Below are 18,749 nucleotides of genomic sequence, written 5' to 3' on the forward strand. Positions count from 1 at the left end.
CTAAGACAACTTAGGAGGTCAAGAGGAGGGGTCTGTGATACTGGGGTGTGGGCTGACCAGGAGAGCACATAGTAGCAGCACCGCTGATGGCCATTTGAGGTGGTTGCAAAAGCAGCAGCAGCAGCAACTTCAGGGGCTCTCAGCCCAGAGAAGGTAAGGCAGTTGAACAACTGGTCAGAAAGAGATTATAAGGGAACCCTTTGCTGGCACTGGGTACAGCTGGTGCTAATTGGCAACTCTATTGCTCATGCACAGTTCTGGGTTGCAGTTCCAGAGCAGAGATGAGTGCTTGTGGTTGACTACTAGGGAGCAGGGGCCCTGGTTGCAGTACCAAGGCAGAGAGGAGCACTAACAATTGTGGCTACAGGAGAACAGGGCACCTGATCATAGTTCCAGGCCAAGAGAAGCACTAGCACTTGTCACTATAGTGGAGCAGGGGCCCTTCCTGGGTAAAGACCAGAATACAGACTAGGAAAGCAGTGGTTCCATGATATTTGAATTGTTTCTTTCTGGCTCCTTGCAATGTTTTCTTGACCTGGGCAACTCTGGAATTTGGATATAATGTTCCTAGGAGTTTTCATTTTGGGATCTCTTTCAGGAAGTGATCAGTAGATTCTTTCAATTTTTATTTTTCAGACCACCTTGGAAGCACCAAAAACTTGCAGATCCCCAGAACTAGCTCTACAAACAGCAGTATGAAAAAGCCTGAAGTTTGGGACAGTGCCTCCCCACTGCCAGGTGAGCAGAGCCCAACTTTAACACAAAGTTTAAAGTCAAGAAATAGGCTGGAAAAATGAGCAAACAGCAATAACAACAAAAAGAACCTGACCATAAAAAGGTACTATTGTGACAGGGAAGTCCAAGATACAAACTTAGTAGAAGACAACAACATGAAAAGAGCTGATACAAGCAAAGCCTCAAAGAACAATGCTAACTGGACACAAGTCCAAAAAGAATTCCTGAGTTAAAGATATAAAAATGGTAGAGGAAAAATTAGGGGAAGAAATGAGAGTGATGCTAGAAAACTGTGAAAAGAAAATTAACAGCTTGGTAAAAGAGGCACAAAGAACCTTAAAAAACAAAATTGGCCTAATGGTAAAATGGACACAAAAATTCACCACAGAAAAGAACTCCTTAAAAAGCAGAGTTAGTCAAATGTCGGCTAATGACTCCGTGAGACTTCAAGAAACAAAACAAAGTCAAAAGAATGAAAAAAAAAATTGAAGAAAACATGAAAGATCTCTTTGGAAAAAGAAGTGACCTAGAAAATAGAGAGAAGTGAGGTAATTTAAGAATTGTTGGACTACCTAAAATTCATGATCAAAAAAGTAGCCTAGCTATCATATATCAAGAAATTATCAAGGAAAACTTCCCCAATATCTTAGATCCAGAGGAAAAAATAGAAATTGAAAGAATCTACTGATCACTTCCTGAAAGAGATCCCAAAATGAAAACTCCTAGGAACATTATATCCAAATTCCAGAGTTCCCAGGTCAAGAAAACATTGCAAGGAGCCAGAAAGAAACAATTTAAATACCATGGAGCCATAGTCAGGATCACACAAGATTTAGCAGCTTCCACATTAAAGGAGTGGAGGGATTGGAATATGATATTCTGGAAAGCATAGGTGCTAAGATTATAACCAAGAATCACCTATCCAGAAAAACTGAGTATAATCCTTCAGGGGAAAAATGGATATTTAATGAAATTAGAGTATTTTCAAGCACTTCTAATGAAAAGAACAAAGCTGAATAGAAAACTTTACATTCAAACATAAGACTCAAGAGAAGCATAAAAAGGTAAACATGAAAGAGAAATTATAGGGGATTCAATAATGCTAAACTGACTACATTCCTATATGGGAAGATGATACACGTAACTCCTAAGAACTTTATCATTATTGGGACAGTTAGAAGGAGTCTACATAGACAGGTTCCTACACAGGCATAGTTGTGAGTCAATTATATTGGTCTGATCTTAAAAAAAAAAAGAGGATGCACTGGAAGAATGGGAAAGGGAAAGGTAGAATGGGGAAAACTTTCTCACATAAAAGAGACATGCGAGGAAGAGCTTTTATAGTGGAGGGGAAAATTAGGGAAGGTGGGCAATGCTTAAACCTCACTCTCACTGGAATTGGTTCAAAGAAGGAACACCACACACACACACAATCAGCTGGGCATAGAAATCTGTCTTACCCAGTAGAGAAAGAGAAATAAGAGGGAAAGGAGAATGGGGAGGGAGGGGTGATCAAAATGATCAAAGGAAGGGTGGATAAAGGGTGAAGGTGGTCAGAGGCAAAACAGATTTCTGAGGAGGGACAGGATAAAAAGAGAGAGAAAGATAAGCAGAAGAAAATAGAATGGAGGGAAATGCAGAGTTTGTAATCCTAACCGTGAATGTGAGTGGGATGAGCTCAACCATAAAATGGAAGTGGATGGCAAAACAGATTAGAACCTAGAACCCTACAATAAGCTGTCAGCAAGAGACACTCTTGAAACAGAAAGACATACACACAAAGTTAAAAAACAGGGTTGGAACAGAATCTGTTATACTTTAGCTGAAGTAAAAAAGGCAGGGGTAGTAATCATGACCTCAGACAAAGCAAAAACAAAAATTGACCTAATTGAAAGAGATAATCAGGGAAACTGCATTTTGCTAAAAGGTACCATAGACAATGAAATAGTATCAAAAATTTTTGAAGCAAGTTTCTCTGATAAAGACCTCATTCCTCAAAATACAGGGAACTGAGTCAAATTTATAAAAAAAAATAAGAGCCATTCCTCAATTAATAAATTGTCAAAGGATATGAACAGGCAGTTTTTGGGAGGAGAAATCAAAGCTATCTATAGTCATATGAAAAAATACTCTAAAAATCACTATTGATTACAGAAATGAAAATTAAAATAACTTTGAGGTACCACCTCATACCTATTAGAAATGACAAAATCCTGGAGGGGATGAGGAAAAATAGGTACATTAATGAACTGTTGGTGGAGTTGTGAACTGGTCCAACCATTCTGAAGAATAATTTGGAACTATGCCCAAAAAGTTATAAAACTATGCATACCCTTTGACCAAATAATACCACTACTAGTTCTGTATTGCAAAGAAATCAAAGATAAAGGAAAAGGAACCATGTGTTAAAAAATATTTATAGCAGCTCTTTTTGTGGCAGCAAGGAATTAGAAATTGAGGGGATGCTCATCAATTGGGAAATGGCTGAACAACTTGTGGCATATGATTATGATGTAAAACTATTGTGCTAAAAGGAATGATGAGGGGGATGGTTTCAGAAAAAAATATAGGAAGAGCTACATGAACTGATGCGAAGGAGAGCAGAATAACAACAATATTGTAATGATGATCAACTGTGAAAGACTTAGCTACTCTGATCAATACAATGATCCAAAATTCCAAAGGACTCTTGATGAAAAAATGCTATCAAACTCCTGAGAGAACTGATGAACTTGGTGCAAATTAAAGGATAACTTTCTCACTTTATGTTTCTTGCTTTTTTGTTATATGGTTAATATGGAAATATGTTTTGCATGATTTCAACATGTATAACTGATATATTTGCTTGCCTTCTTAGTGAGTGGGGTAGGGCTGGAAGGAGGGAATTTGGAACTCAAAATTTAAGAAAATTGTTTAAAATACATTTATATAACTAGATTAATATTTATATAATATATAATTATGTATAATAAATTATATATAAATTTTTATATTACATATATATTTAAAAGAACAATATAGCTTGGGCAAGTGACAACTTTACTGAGTCTTGGTTTTCTCATCCATAAAATGGATAACAAAAATTGTTCTACCTACCTCACAGGGTTTTTGGGATGAAAGCGTTTTGTAAATATTAAATTGCCATATAAGTGAATTATTGTTTTATTATCATCTCATCCAAATAGAATTGGGGTGGGATTGACTCTAGAGGAAAGAACTAAGTGGAAGGTCTAAGAAAGATCAGGTTTACCTCTATTTACAATTCTAAAAGACCAAAACTGTACTCCTATAGTATTATAATTCCTTCCAACTTTTTAATTTTCTCCTGATACTTAGGATTTAAAACCCATTTTTGTTTCCTTATATTTACTAGTTTCAAAAAACTTTGAAAAACTCTGTTTTTTTGGTGTTTTTTTTTTATTTTTTAAGGCAAGGCATTCAGGATTAAGCGACTTGCCCAGGGTCACACAGCTAGTGAGTACCATGTGTCTGAGGTCGGATTTGAAGTCAGGTCCTCCTGACTCCAGGGCTGGTGCTTTATCCACTGCGCCAGTTAGCTGTCTCTAAACTTTGAAAAATTTAAAATAGGTTTATATGGTTTATTTTACAGAAGGCAGAACAAAAGAGGAATTATAATCTTGGTTCTCTTTCCATATAGAGAGAGTAGTGAGAAGTATTATGGTAGAAGAAAGGGTGGTAACAGTAAGAGAGCATGTGGTTGTAAAATCAGAGCTAAAGGATTAAAAAAAAAAAATCCAGATAGAAGGAATTAAACAAACGCAGAATCACAGAATTTCAGGGTTAGAAGGAACATCAGCAGCCATCTAGTTTGACCCAAACTTGTACAAGAATCAGCTTCATAACACAGCTGACAAATAGCCTTTGCTTTAAGACTTCTAATTAGGGAGAAACCAATACTTTCCAAGGCAGTCCATTACATTCTTGATAGTTTTAATTGTTAGGAAGTTTTTCCTTACATCAAACCCAACTTTGGTCTTTGAAACTTTCTAATTCTGCCCTTTAGGATCAAGGAGAAAAGAAGTGATGGCGGAAAGGAAGATGGAAACAATTTGCCTTAGCAGGATCTAGGACTGGGTCACCAGGAAGAACCTTCTCATGCCAGATTTCAAGGTAAGAGTTGTTGCTAAGAGCTCTCAGCACCCTGGGAGTCCCACAAGGATCAGTTCCTTCTCTTTTTAACTGTGTTACCAGTGATATGGAGCTGCTACACCCTCTTCAGCCAAGGAGAAAGAAGACGTCTAGAAACCAACAAGATGGTTTAGAAGGGAGGGAGGGAAGAAAGTAGAAAAAGATAATAGGACTGGGTAAGAAATGAATGGTTTGCAATTGAAGGACATAGTATGGCCTCCTACTTCTTAGGCATAGTTCCAAATGAGTTGCTTGCCTTCAGGAGGTAAAAGAAATACAATGTTGCCTCAGGTAAACACTTAATTGTTTAGACTTAAACATTTCCTGTACAGTTTGCAACTCAAGTAGTACTGAATGGCCCAGACTGAACCAGCCAAATGTAATTTATTTGTTTGTTTGTTTTGTTTTTTCTTTAGGCAATTGGGGTTAAGTGACTTGCCCAGGGTCACACAGCTAGTTTAAGTGTCAAGTGTTTGGTTTGAGGCCTGATTTGAACTTAGGTCCTCCTGACTTCAGGGCCAGTGCTGTATCCACTGCGCCAAATGTAATTTACTGTCCTATCTGACAGCAGAGCTAACACAAACAGGAGGAAAAATTAAGGAAAATGACATACTTTAATTACAGTCTTTCATTTTACATAGTTTAATGCCACTTTGGAAGGGATACTTCCCTTATGTTTGATGGCAGTGTTGACAGGCCTGGAAACAGTGTTGACAAAGCAGTTCCTTGATCAGTTCTCCCTCAAAACTCCACCCACCCACTAAGGACCACAACACTCAGTGTTAAACCAATGTTAGCTTTCTATTTTCAGCTGCTGGACATGCAACTTGTAGGTACAAGTTGAGCACAGTAACACCACCCTATTCCATAGCTGGCTCATATTTCAGGCCCCAAAGACCAATAACCCCCCACAATCAGACAATCAAAAAGTCCTTACCAAACCCCTGCTCTGTATCCAGCACTGCTCTAGGCCACTTGGGGCACACAACAGAAAAGGATAAGAGGAGCTCATAGTCCGTTTTGGAGATGATTTGCATAAATTAAGTATAGAACAACATATGATTGCATAATTACTAAACTTGACTGCCATCTCCTTAAACTATCATCTTATAACTCTCTTCACTTTCACAGCCAAATTCCTAGAAAAAGTTGTCTATTTTCATTGTCTCCACCTTTTCACTTCTCATTCACTTCTTAAAACCCTTGGAATCTAGCTTCTGATCCCACCTCCCTACTGAAATTGCTCTCTCCTGTACTTCTCATACCCAGTAAACATTTTTTTCTTTGTAGCACCAGTGCCTAGCATAATGGCTGGCATATAGCAGGTGCTTAATCGATGTTTTCTGAATAGAATTAAACTGGCATACATTCTACATGCTATAGGAATTCATCTGTGCATCCTGATGTTAATTCATGGTGTATATGTTCAAATCTCAACTTATCATTTTCTCTTTTTCAGCTAGGCGGTATACTGGATAAAGAGCTAGGCCTACAGTCAAAGATCTGAGTTCAAAACCAACCTATGTGAACTTTGTGACCTTTAGCAAGTCACTTAACTGTCTGACTCAATTTTCCCAACTATAAAATGGGGATAACAATAGCAACCTAACCAGCAGGGTTGTTGAGAAGATCAAATGAGCTATTTGTAAAGCCCTTAGCACAGTGACTGGCATATGGTTTTCTGTTATTGTTGTTCAGTCATTTCAGTCATATTCGACTCTTTGTGACCCCATTTGGGGTTTTCTTGGAAAATAAACTAGAGTGATTTGCCATTTCCTTCCCCAGCTCATTTTACAGACAAGGAAACTGAGGCAAACAGGGTTGTTACTTGCCCAGGGTCACAGAACTGGAAAAGTGACGCCTGATTTGAACTGAGATCCTCCTGATTCTAGGCCTGGTGTTCCATCCACTGCACCTCCTAGCTGGCCCACATATTGGTTTAGTGTTTTAAAAATGTTTGCTTCCTTCCATTTTTGTTTTCTTCTAAACATGACCCTTCTCCCAACTTTCCTGTATCTGTCTATTGGTGGCCTCCTCATTATCAAGCCACCTAGGATCAAAACCTCACAGGTATCTTTGGCTCTTTCATTCCAAAATATATGTCTTGCCAACTCCTGTAAATTCTACTTACTTAACATCTTTCACATCAGAATCCTCTGTTCCAGTCACATTACCATCATTCTAGTTAAGACTCTCATTAGCTATTACCTGGATTATTGTAGTAGTCTCTTAACTGGTCTCCCTGCCTCTAGAATCTAGACTGAGTCTAGACTCTTCTTCTTCCAAATCACAGCTACCAAAATAATCTTCTTAATGCCCAAGTCTGACCCTTAAGGTTGCTGGCCAAAAGATAAACAATTATATTTACATTCACTCTGAACCTGAAAAGTCCAAAAAATAACCAGTAAGTGGTCCTTGGGCAGGGACCTATTGTTGTCCAATCAATGAGATATAGAATGAACTGTGTTTAAGTCTTGGTCTTTGAGAAAGAAATCTAGCCAGTAAACCTCAAGTTAACTACATAGGTTTCAGCCATTAACATGTACCCACAGGTACATGGCATCACACCCTCAGGTAAGGGCATGATGCAAGAGGAGAGGAAAAAGGAGGGGAGGAGAGGGGAAAGGAGGAGAACTTCCCTACAGAAGTGTGGCATAGCCCAGCACTAACATCAAGTCTGAAGGAAGTAGGCTTCAAGAATGGCAGGAAAAAAAGTGGCAGGGATGCTTAAGATACAAACCCAGAAGAGAATGACTCCAAAACATCTAAATGCAAAGTCTCAGAATAAAACACAGCTTGGACACAAACTCAACTGGAATTCCTGGAAGAGATGAAGCAAGAGGTTGTCTGTTGGTTTTTTTTTTAAAGGGCTAAAAATGCTTTTATAAATGGAATAAGATAGCAGCTCTTTTTGTGGTGGCAAAGCCTTGGAAATTCATGGGATGCCCATCAATTGGAGAATGGCTGAACGAGTTGTGGTATATGATTATAATGGAATATTACTGGGCTGTATGAAATGATAAACAGGTAAATTTCAGAAAAACCTAGAAAGACTTATATGAACTGATGCAAAGTGAAGTGAGAATAACCAAGAGAACATTGTACACATTAACTGCAATACTCTATGATGATCAACTGAATGACTTAGCTATTCTCAGCAATACACGATCCAAGACAATCCCAAAGTATTTATCAAATTATCCATTTCCAGAGGAAGATCTCATGGATTCTGAATGCAGATCGAAGCTACTTCTCATTTGCTGTATTTTTTTTTTCATGTTTTTTTTTCCCCTTTGGGTCCATGTCTTCTTTCACAACACGATTAATATGGTAATATGTTTTGCATGACTGAACATGTATAACCTATATCAAATTGCTTACTATCTCAGGGAAGGGGGAGGTAAAGCAGGGACAGCAAAAATTTGGAATTCAAAATTTTTTTTAAATGAATGTTAAAAATTGACTTTATATGTAACTGGGGAAAATACTATTTTTAAAAATTCATTAATTTTTAGTTTTCAACATTTACTTTTATAAGATTTTGAGTTTAAATTTTTCCCCCTCCCCAAGACGGTATGCAATCTGATATAGCCTTTACATACATGCAATCTGATACAGGCTATACATACACAATCATATTGAATATATTTCCACATTAGTCACGTTGTGAAAGAAGAATCAGAACAAAAGGGAAAAGCCACGAGGAAGAAAAAAAAAGAGAGAAAACAGTATGCTTCGATCTGTATTCAGACTCCATAGTTTTTTCTCTGGATGTGGATAGCATTTTCTGTCATGAGACTTTTGGAACTGTCTTAGATCATTGCATTGCTGAGAAAAGCTAAGTCTATCAATGTTGCTCATCCCACAATGCTGCTGGTACTGTGTACAATGTTCTCCTGGTTCTGCTCACTTCACTTAGCATCAATTCATATAAGTCTTTCCAGGTTTTTCTGAAATCCACCTGCTCATAATTTCTGAAAGAACAACAGTATTCCATTACAGTCACATACCACAAGTTGTTCAGCCATTCCCTAGTTGATGGGCATCCCCTCAATTTCCAATTCTTTGCCATGACAGAAAGAGCTGCTATAAATATTTTTGTACATGTGTATCCTTCTCCCTTTTTTATGATCTCTTTGGGATGTAGACCTAGTAGTGGTATTGCTGGATCAAAGGGTATGCAGTTTTATAATCCTTTGAGCATAGTTCCTAATTACTCTCCAGAATAGTTGGATCAGTTCACAACTGGAGAGAAATATTATTAAAAAAAATAAATGGAATGAGAGTACTGGAGGAGAGAATTGGAAAAAGCAGCTTAATACAAGAGGTGCAAAATCTTGCCCAAACAACAAACTCTCTGAGAATTAGAATGGACCCAATAGAAGCCACTGACGCCATGGGACAACAAAGAATATTAAAACAAAATCTTAAAAGGCTTAAAAAATAGAAGAAAATATAAGGAAATGTAATAGAAGAAAATGTAAACAAAAACAACTTACACAGAAAACAGATCAAAGAGAAAAAAATTTAAGAATCATTGGACTACCTGAAAGCTATGACCAAAATGAGAGCCTAGATATCATATTTCAAAAAATTATTAAAAAAAAAAACCTGCCCAGATCTCTTAGAACAAGAGAGCAAAGCAGAAATGAAAGAATCTACCAGTCACTTCCTGAAAGAAATCCCAAAATAAAAACTCCCAGGAACATTATAGCCAAAATCTAGACCTTTCAAGTCAAAGAAAAAAACAAAACAAAACTGCAAATAGTCAGAAAGAAAGAATTCAGTTACTGAGGCACTACAGTGAGGATCACACATGATTTAATAGCCACCCCTATAAAGGGACAGAGAACTTGGAATTCGATATTCCAGAAGGCAAAGGATTACAGGCTTAGAGTCAAGAATAATTTACCCAACAAAACTGAGTATAATGCTGCAAGGGAAAAAATGAAAAAAATGAAAGAGAGGACTTCTAAGAATTCCTGATAGAAAGACCACAGCCATGCAGAAACTCTGAAGTTCAAATACACATCAAAGAGAAATATAAAAAAATAAAGATGAATGAACAATGATAAGGGACTAAACAAGGATAAATCACTCATACTGAAACATGGGGAAATGAGGTATGTGTCTCTTCTGAGCCCTCTAATCATCAGGGGTCACAGAGGTGGTCTAATTAGATAAGACCTCGAAGTGATTCTGTTATGTTTTTATAATCTTAAGAAAAGACTGGAAATGGGGCGAGGGAGGGAAGAGGACAGGAAGGGTGGGGAAAATAATCTCACATAATCAGACATCCATGCAAACAAGGAGGAAGGGGTGAGAGAATATCTGACACTTGAACATCACTCTTGTATGAACTGGTCAAAAGAAGGAAGAATACATACATATAATTGGGTACAGAAATACATTTCATTCAGTAGGAAAATAAAAGGGAAACGGAAGAAAGGGAGAGGGAAAATTAGAAAGAAGGCAGGTCAAGGAAGGGATTAGTGAAAATTTAGTGATCTTTTGGTGAAAAAAGAAACATGAATCACAGATATCTTACAGAGCTCCAGACTAAATCACCGACAAGTATTTAATAAGTGCCTCCTGCTTTGTGCTAGGTAATAAGCTAGGGGGTAGGAATACAGATGCAAAAAAATGAAACAATTCCTACTCTTAAGGAGCTGTTTAATCGAACATGAGAAGCCATTGTATGCATTACCAAATTTCAAAGCCTCTCTCATCTCTGCAAAATAAACGAGGGGTTGAGAAAATAATATAGGGTGAACCAACATTTAAAAACTCTGTCCTTAATTCATGACGGAGTCTCCAACAACAAATTCTGGTAGCACTGGAAAACTGCTTCCACCCAGACACTTTGATTAATGGATCCTTATCCTAAACATTATCTCCCATGATTTCAATCTCGGTCTTGTTAAAAGTCAAAAAGAGAACTATCAGTGTTTCAATAAATTCATGCAAAATTAGTTCCATTATGGTTTTCCTGTTTAAGACTTTTTAAGTAATACTGTAATAAAGAAAAAAGTCCCTAAAATAGAAAAATGTAAAACTTTTTTTAAAAGCTTTTTATTTTCTTTCTTTTTTTTCCATCAAATTTCATCAACAGGTCTGTTTTAGATGTCAACTTCATTAGGAAAGGCGCCATTCTCTATCCAAGAACCTAAGATAGTACTTAGGAGAGGCTCTCTCCTGGAAGACAAATATAATATCAAGGGACTAAATTTGAAGATCATTAAGTATCACATTATCATGCGCAACATGCTAATAAAAGGACAATCATTCTAATCATTAAACACTTCTACCTATAACCAAAGCTGTCCAATTCTGGCACTGAAAATCCCTGTTGAAGACTTATTAAAACTAAAGCTCGACAACTTCCTGGAGGGGTTTTGGGCAGAACAGAGAAAAGGACCTTTATGCTCTCCAGGCAAAGTTTGAAAATTACATGGCCCTCTCCCCATAAGAAAATTATGCCATTAAGTTACTGTTCATCAAGGCTTCAAGCCTTTACTTACAACTTGACTTATTATAAAATAAACACATATGTACCACATTTTTGAGGATTAAGTTATTTTTTTAAAAAGTAATGTTAAATAATGTCCCTCATTTTCCCATCCCCATCCACTGCCCCTTCTCCTCCACCCCAGAAAGTTTACTCTTGATGGCTGCCTACCTTTCCTAGCCCTAGTCAGACCTCTAATGTTAGGAGGTCCACTTTCACCGTCTTCAGGTACTTTGGGGGAATTGTTATAAATCAGAGAAAAGTTTAGAAAGAAAAATGTTAAGTAGATTATTTCTTGCTTGTCGTACTATCACAGTAACAATAAGAATAAAACATATTCCAAGCAGAATAAAGTGACCTCCTGGCCTAAAATTCATCTGCTTTCCCCATGCTTGGTTTGTATAGTTCTGTTCCTAAATGTATCTACAAATTATTTCTCTAATCTCTGATGGTTGCTTTGAATTGTTTCCTCAGGTTTTAGCAACCTCACATAACTTATTGGACACATACACAATTTTGAGATGCTTAATTGAGTTCTATATCACTGTATAAAATCTTACATGCCATTAGGCCCTAGGTTTTTCATAGTGAGTTGCTAAGGGTTCTCTATAACTCTAAAATCAGTTGTGCATCCAGCTCAAAGTACTGTGATAAAATATTTAACTTTGAAAAGTAATATAACAAGTTTCTGACTTTCAGGCAAAAAAAGGGGGGTTAAGGAGACTGTACACATGCTACCATATCTTGTATAGGCCTTTTTGGCTGGCAAAAGCTTTTGACAAGGATCAGTCAGCACTACTAGTAATCAATTGCATGCCAATTAAAATCAGCCCATGTGACAAATTCCCTACCCTTGACCAGTTTTCCCTAGTGAGTAAGAATGTTCTGGGTGGGTGGATGCAAACAAATGACATATTGAATCTAGCATCTCCTCTTTACTGATAGGACCATTCCCTCTGAAATAGAAAGTAACTTTTATGGCTATCTAGAACATATTCCTCATCCAGATGTTTGTAAGCTGATTGGCATTTGCTTTGTCCTGACATTTTCTCAATACAATTACTTAGGTTTTAGCCCTTTTTGCAAATTACTTACCCTAAGTCTCAATTTCTTCATCTGTAAAATGAGAGGACTGAACTATTTCTAAGATTCCTTTTAACTCTGAGATTCTATAACTCTATGGTTTTCATGATAAGGTCTCTCTCTGCTCCTTCTAAGTCTATAAGTACCTTTCCATGTTTTCTGAGAAACTCCATGAGATACCTCATCCACCACATTATGAGGTTCTCTATCCTCTCCTTCTTTCAGAAATTCCTTCCTGAAGCAGATCCCTGGGGATGATAGTGGAGGAAAAAATTACTTCAAAGAATGTAAAGGTACAAACTGAAACCTGGATTTTTATCATAGCACAGGGTAGGAGAGAGAGTATAGGAAAAAATTCATCTAACCTTTATAAGTCTCATTTTCTTCATCTGTAAAATAAGAAGGTTGGACCAAAAGATCTCTAATATTCTTTTAAGTTCTAAACACTATAATCTTTTGAGACTGAAGAATCAAAGTCATGAACAAGACTGGGAATGATAGGGGTGTGTACATCGTATGCTGAAGGCCTATGTGTTAGAGATGGAGGGCCGAGGAAGGGAGCGGGAAGTGGAAGGCAATTTCAAATTCATATTGGTTTCTCACAGTATAAGCATGTGTATATGGCATTTCTGTATATTCATGAAATTCTACCAGGAATGACACTACAGGCTTTCAACCTTACTTGCTGATATTTGAGCAAGAACAGCACCTACCTATTGACCTATGCTTTGGAATCTCAGAAGATAGAGAGGATGCAAATACTTACAACAAGGACGTAATTTCTCAACTGAAAAATTGGATGAAAGAAATTTATCAATTAGCCATGAGTTCAGCTTAAAAGAGTTCCCAAGGACACAGACAGTGTGATGCTCAAGTTCACTGTCAAAAACTCCAGCAAAGGAACAGACTTTTACTCAACAACAACCACCACCTTGGTCTTCAGGGAACAAACAAATTAGAAGACTGATGCCAAGGTACTACACAGAAGGTAGTTATAAGAGGCTGGGCAGCTTGCCTGTTTTCAAAGAGGCCCCAGAGAGTAGTGGAGTATCTGCAAAGACCAATGTAACCAACTACTGCACAAAGGGGAAGCAGTCAGGGTTCAAGAGAAAAGAAATGATGGAAAATTTGCTAAGCCAATTGAGAAAGACTACCTACCAGTTGTACAGAAATTGAACCAGGTAATACCTCTTATTGTTATATCTGTACCTGTCCTGTCTATAAGGCATTATAAACCTGTGAGGAGCTTCCAGGAGAGCTCTCCTCTGGGGCAGGGAGTGAAGTATGACTGACTCAGTCTGAAGAAATGGGTGACAGCAGGAGCTTTGCTATAATGCAGGCCTGATTATATCTGAAAACAGTGACCCTAAGAGTTAGTGGAAAGAGTCAGATGAGGTTCTACCTTTGGAATAGAAGAAAAACTACATTTCTTTGAAAGAAATGCCCCTAAAGTCATTAAACTGTGACTTTTGACCCAGCAATACCACTACTAGGCCTATATTACAAAAAAAGAGGAAAAGGACCCATATGTACAAAAATTACTTATATCAGTTCTTTTTGGAGTAGCAGAAATAAGCAAACAAATAAAAAACAAACCCTAGAAACTAAAAGGGTGCTCACCTATTCCCCTATTGGGAAACAGACAAAACAATTATGATATATAAATGTGTAGCAGATTATTTTTGCACCAATAAGGTACAATAATAATAAAATGGTTTGCTTCAGAGGAAAATGGGAATACCTGTTATGAACTGGTACAGAATAAAATGAGTAGAACTAGGAGAATAATTTATACAATAACAACAATATTTTAAAGAAAAACAAATCTGAAACACTTCAGGACTCTTATCGATTTTGATTAATAAGCTACAATTCCAGAAGGCCAAAGATGAAACATGTTACGCTAAACATGACAGACAGGTGATTGCCTCAAAATGCAGAATGAGATATATATTCTAGACACGTCCAAAGAGAGGTTTTTGCTTTATGCAATTTCCTGATGTCCTCATAATGCTAGTGCTTTCCTTCTATTAATTATCTTAAATTTATTCTATATGTATCTTGTTTGTATGTAGTTATTTGCATGTTGTCTCCCCCACTGGATTGTGAACTCCTTGAGAGCAAGAACTGTCTTTTCCCCTTCTTTGTATTCCCAGCACTTAACACAGTGCCTGGCATATAGTAGGTATTTATCAAATGCTTATCCACTAACTGACTCTCCCTCTCTACCAACTTCCCTGTTGAGTTTAATACATTTCTAATGTATTTTCTTTGCATATATGTGTAAAGATGTTCTTCTTCCCTTTGTCCGGTTCAGGAGAAAACCACCTCCAGACCCTCTGTTTATCTTACTTACCTTTCTCTATGACCCTTAAAGACATTTGGGCTCTGAGAAGATATCCGTTTCTTCTCCCTCATCAGCATGAAGACAATTTATTCTGAGTGCCTTCAAGTTGATCAAGTGTCTGTACATTTCTATGCTTTTCTTCTCTCCTGCTTTCCCATTTCAAAGTATCTACTCAGTTATGTCCTTTTCATCAGGAAAGTTGGAATTACTCTATTTCATTAAAGATCCATTTCCCCACACCTGTTAGATTATACTCAGTTTTGCCACATAGGGATATTCTTGGTTATACACTTTTATCTGTTGCCTTTTGGAATATACATTTCAAGTTTTCTTCTTTATCTTAGCAGCTAACAAGTCTTGTGTGATCCTGATTGTGGCTCCCTAGCACTTGACTCTTTCTTTTTGGCTACTTGCTTGGAAACTCTGGATTCTGACTGTGACATTCCTAAGAGTTCTCATTTTGGGGTTTCTTTACAGATGTAACTGGTGGATTTTCTCTATTTCACTTTACCCTCTTGTTCTAAGAGAGCGAGGCAGTTTTTAGGTATAATTTCTTGAAAAGTGGTATCCAAGATTTTTTTCCTAATGATTTTCAGTTAATCCTATGGTTTGTTTTTCTCTCTCCTTGTTCTGTTTTCCAAGTCAATTGTTTATATTTTCTTCTGGTTTTTTTTCTTTCAATTTTTAAAAATTTTGCTTTAATATTTCTTGCTATCTCATAGTCACTGTTTTCTGTTTGCTCCATTCTAATTTTCATAGATTTTCAATTCATCTACTCTAAGAAATTAATTTTTCTTGCCATTTTTCCTCCTCAGTTATTAAATTTTGTATCTCTCAATTTCATCTCTTTCAGGCACTCTTGTAGTCCTTGTGGTAAGAGTATTCCTTTCTCTAAGACTCTACTTGGATTTATTTTTTTCCTTCAAGTTTCCCTCTTGAGCTTCTCTCATTTCAGAGTAATTCTTCATTGTCTTCTGTGTTTTCTTCTATTTACTCTCATATCTTAAGCCTCAGTTTTTGTACCAGGAGCTTATGCTTTGGTTAAACTTCATTCCCATACTCCTACGTGGGGTGGGTAGGCCCTACTTGATTCTGCATTTGGTGGAAAAAACTAGGCCCTGACTTATTTGAAAATTGTCTGGTCTTATCTCTTGCTATGGTTCATTTCTAAGCCGCCTAGATGCTGAGTTGAGCTGGGGTTGCCTGAATGTTTGGTTGTACAGTCTGCCTGGATGCTGGCATAGCTCTCTTCTGTATCTAATTGTGGTTCTAGGTTGGTCTGTGCTAGGTGCTGGTCTGGCCCTGTCTCCTGCTGTAGCACCATACTGTTTCACATTTTCCCTTCTATGGACCCAAGTGTGTCTCTGCTGCATGCTTCCTTTTTTGGATTCCTGTACTTGATGGAGTTCAGAGTTGATTATTATTTTTTTTTATCATTGTTACTTCTAATTCCTGAAAACAAGGGGGAAATGCTATGCACAGTGAAATACTATGTTGAGTGCAGGAAAAACTTCCTGGACTTGTCATATTGTCCCTCTGCTAGAAGGTATTTAGCCAGTGGGTAGTAGGGGCAGACCAAGAGGAAGAGATCAAGCAGCTGGGTAGGTCAGATAATACATTCAGAGAATTAAAATGTTTCAGATGGATTTTACCTATGACATTGCACATTCAAGTCAATACTTCAAATGAATACCACACCACAAGTTTTACTTACTGTCCTTGTGTGTGTTTGTGTGTACATATACATATATACACAATATATCATACATACATACATATATACACACATATATCACAGTGCAGTAGTAACAAGGTAAACAATCAAAAGCATAAAGCATTTGTTAAAACAAAACTTACCTTTTTGAGTGACACACTTCAATAAAAAGGTCAAGAAAACGGCATACTTTGTCACTCTGTGCTTTTTAAAAATACTTACCAATTTCTTTCTGTTTTCTAAGTGGCACTTTTAATAGTGGCATCCCAGATACTTGCAGTTATACTCCCATGAAATTTCTGAATTGAGAATAGAAAAAAATCCAAATTAGAATTCTTTATGCAGACATTGTCCAAATCATACCTGTGCTTAAGAAATTTAATACCAGACCCCTAAAAAAGAATACAGTATATTTTTAAGTAATACATGCTAACATTTAAAAATTATATGCCTGTAGTTAGTATCTTTAAACAGAACAATAGAAATGTTAATGCTTAGAAGTACATACTTAGAAATATATGTCTTCCAGGAAAACTTAAGGATCTCCTCCACATTAACAAAAAGTTAACTCCTTTGATTTAAACCATGATACACTGAGACAGTTCCTTTAGTTGACAAAGGGATATTCCCTCTTTAACCACTCTCTCAATCTGGTCAAATGTGAGCAAAGAAATGAAGCCATTGTCATTACTAGTTGAGTCACCACAAACAAAGCATCTACCAACTAAACTTTTTATCTTTGCCTTAGCTCTTTGTAAATTTTGTCTTTGTTTCCTGATCAACAAAAAATAAATAGTTCTTGTGGCAGAGAAAATCCCGACAATAAAGAGGAAACTCTACCTTTTGGCATTCTCTCTCTCTTAGCAACACTGCTAAGATAATTAATAAACTGTCTTTGACAGGACTGTATTAAAAGTGTTGAACAATGAGATTTTCTTCCAAAGATAAATGGTATTATGAATCATATTCCAATGTCTAATAGAAGCCAGCATGGCTCAGGACCCCTCCTCTTAAAAATAAACAAACAAAACTACAGTATCTTTAAACATCTGTAATGGAAGTTTTTTCAGAGTACAGCTGCTCAAAATTGCTAACCCCTGATTTAGGTTTATGGAATCTATCTTTAAGAGAAAGGCCAAGTCCGTTAGATACATTAAGAGGTATTTGTATATGTTCCTATTCATGTTCAGGTCTGTAGCTGCCTAATATGCTTTACATTATAAAGCCAAATCCACACTACTTTACATCTTTCCAATAATGTTATGTCACCTATCCGGTCTAAGCCAATGTTATGTCACCTACCCAGACAAAACCAATTTCAGCTGCATCTGAATTCCATTAGAATTAATTAATTCTAATTCCATTAATTCCATTAGAATTAATTAATTCCATTAGCAATTCCATTAGAGAGAGAATCAAGTGTTTTCTAAAAGGAAGAGAGGAAGTGAACTCAAGATGGTGGGGTGAGAGGAGAAACAATTTTGTCTACTTCATCCAGCATACTACCTCCATAATAACCTAAAAAAACATGCCAGACCAAATTCTGATTAGAAAAACCAACAAAAAGTCAGTGGGTAATTTTTCCAGCCCAGGGCAGTATAGGAAGGCACATGGATCTTCTGACACTAGGGTGAGAGACTGGCCAGGAGCACCGCACCCTGGCAGTAGCAACAGTAACAGGAACCTGAAACATTCCAGTGCCTAGGGACAGAAAGAAGCCAGGATAGAGCACCAGGGCAGCAAGCGCTAGGAAAGAAAGAGATCCTGAGGTATGCTGACCTATCTCTGAGAGCAACACCTAGCAGTTCTGTCACCCATTACCTAGTTCGGGGTCAGAGATCTAACAGGAAGAGGAACAGCCATGAGTGAGCTGGTATACTGAATAAGTAAGAAGCGCAAGAAGCTTAGCTCTATGACTCTGAGTCCAGGAACTGAGCAGCAACTCAGTTCTAATATTTAGCCCAGCACTTAAGCCTGCAGTGCAATAACCAGGGCAGGAAACTAAAACCAAGGGAGAGCCAACAGTTCATTCACTCTTAATCTATGGAACTACTCAGTAAGCTGGGTCCAGCAGCAGTCAACCACATATAAGCCATCAGACCCAAACCTGGGTAAAGTATTTGTAGAGCTCTGACCAGGAGGGCAGTGAACAGACTTCTCCCTGGATCATACCACTTTGGAAGCACTGAAAACTTGGAGGCGTCCAGACTGAG

The 18,749-nt window shown here is 37.3% G+C and overlaps 1 protein-coding gene across 1 annotated transcript in view; it reads right to left on the bottom strand.

The window, feature by feature from the left end:
• The window catches only part of LOC114025871 (phospholipid-transporting ATPase FetA-like), a 112,642-nt gene extending 95,809 nt beyond the window's left edge, over window positions 1–16,833 (bottom strand). The window contains exon 1 of the mRNA XM_027839390.1: window positions 16,759–16,833. Coding sequence (XP_027695191.1) covers window positions 16,759–16,801 — 43 coding nt within the window. The 5' untranslated portion in view covers window positions 16,802–16,833. The remainder of the gene's footprint in view (window positions 1–16,758) is intronic.
• Between the last annotated feature and the right edge of the window lie 1,916 nt (window positions 16,834–18,749).

Source organism: Vombatus ursinus, unplaced genomic scaffold, assembly GCF_900497805.2.
Source record: "Vombatus ursinus unplaced genomic scaffold, bare-nosed wombat genome assembly UNPS02014832.1, whole genome shotgun sequence".
In the NCBI taxonomy this organism is placed as follows: domain Eukaryota; kingdom Metazoa; phylum Chordata; class Mammalia; order Diprotodontia; family Vombatidae; genus Vombatus; species Vombatus ursinus.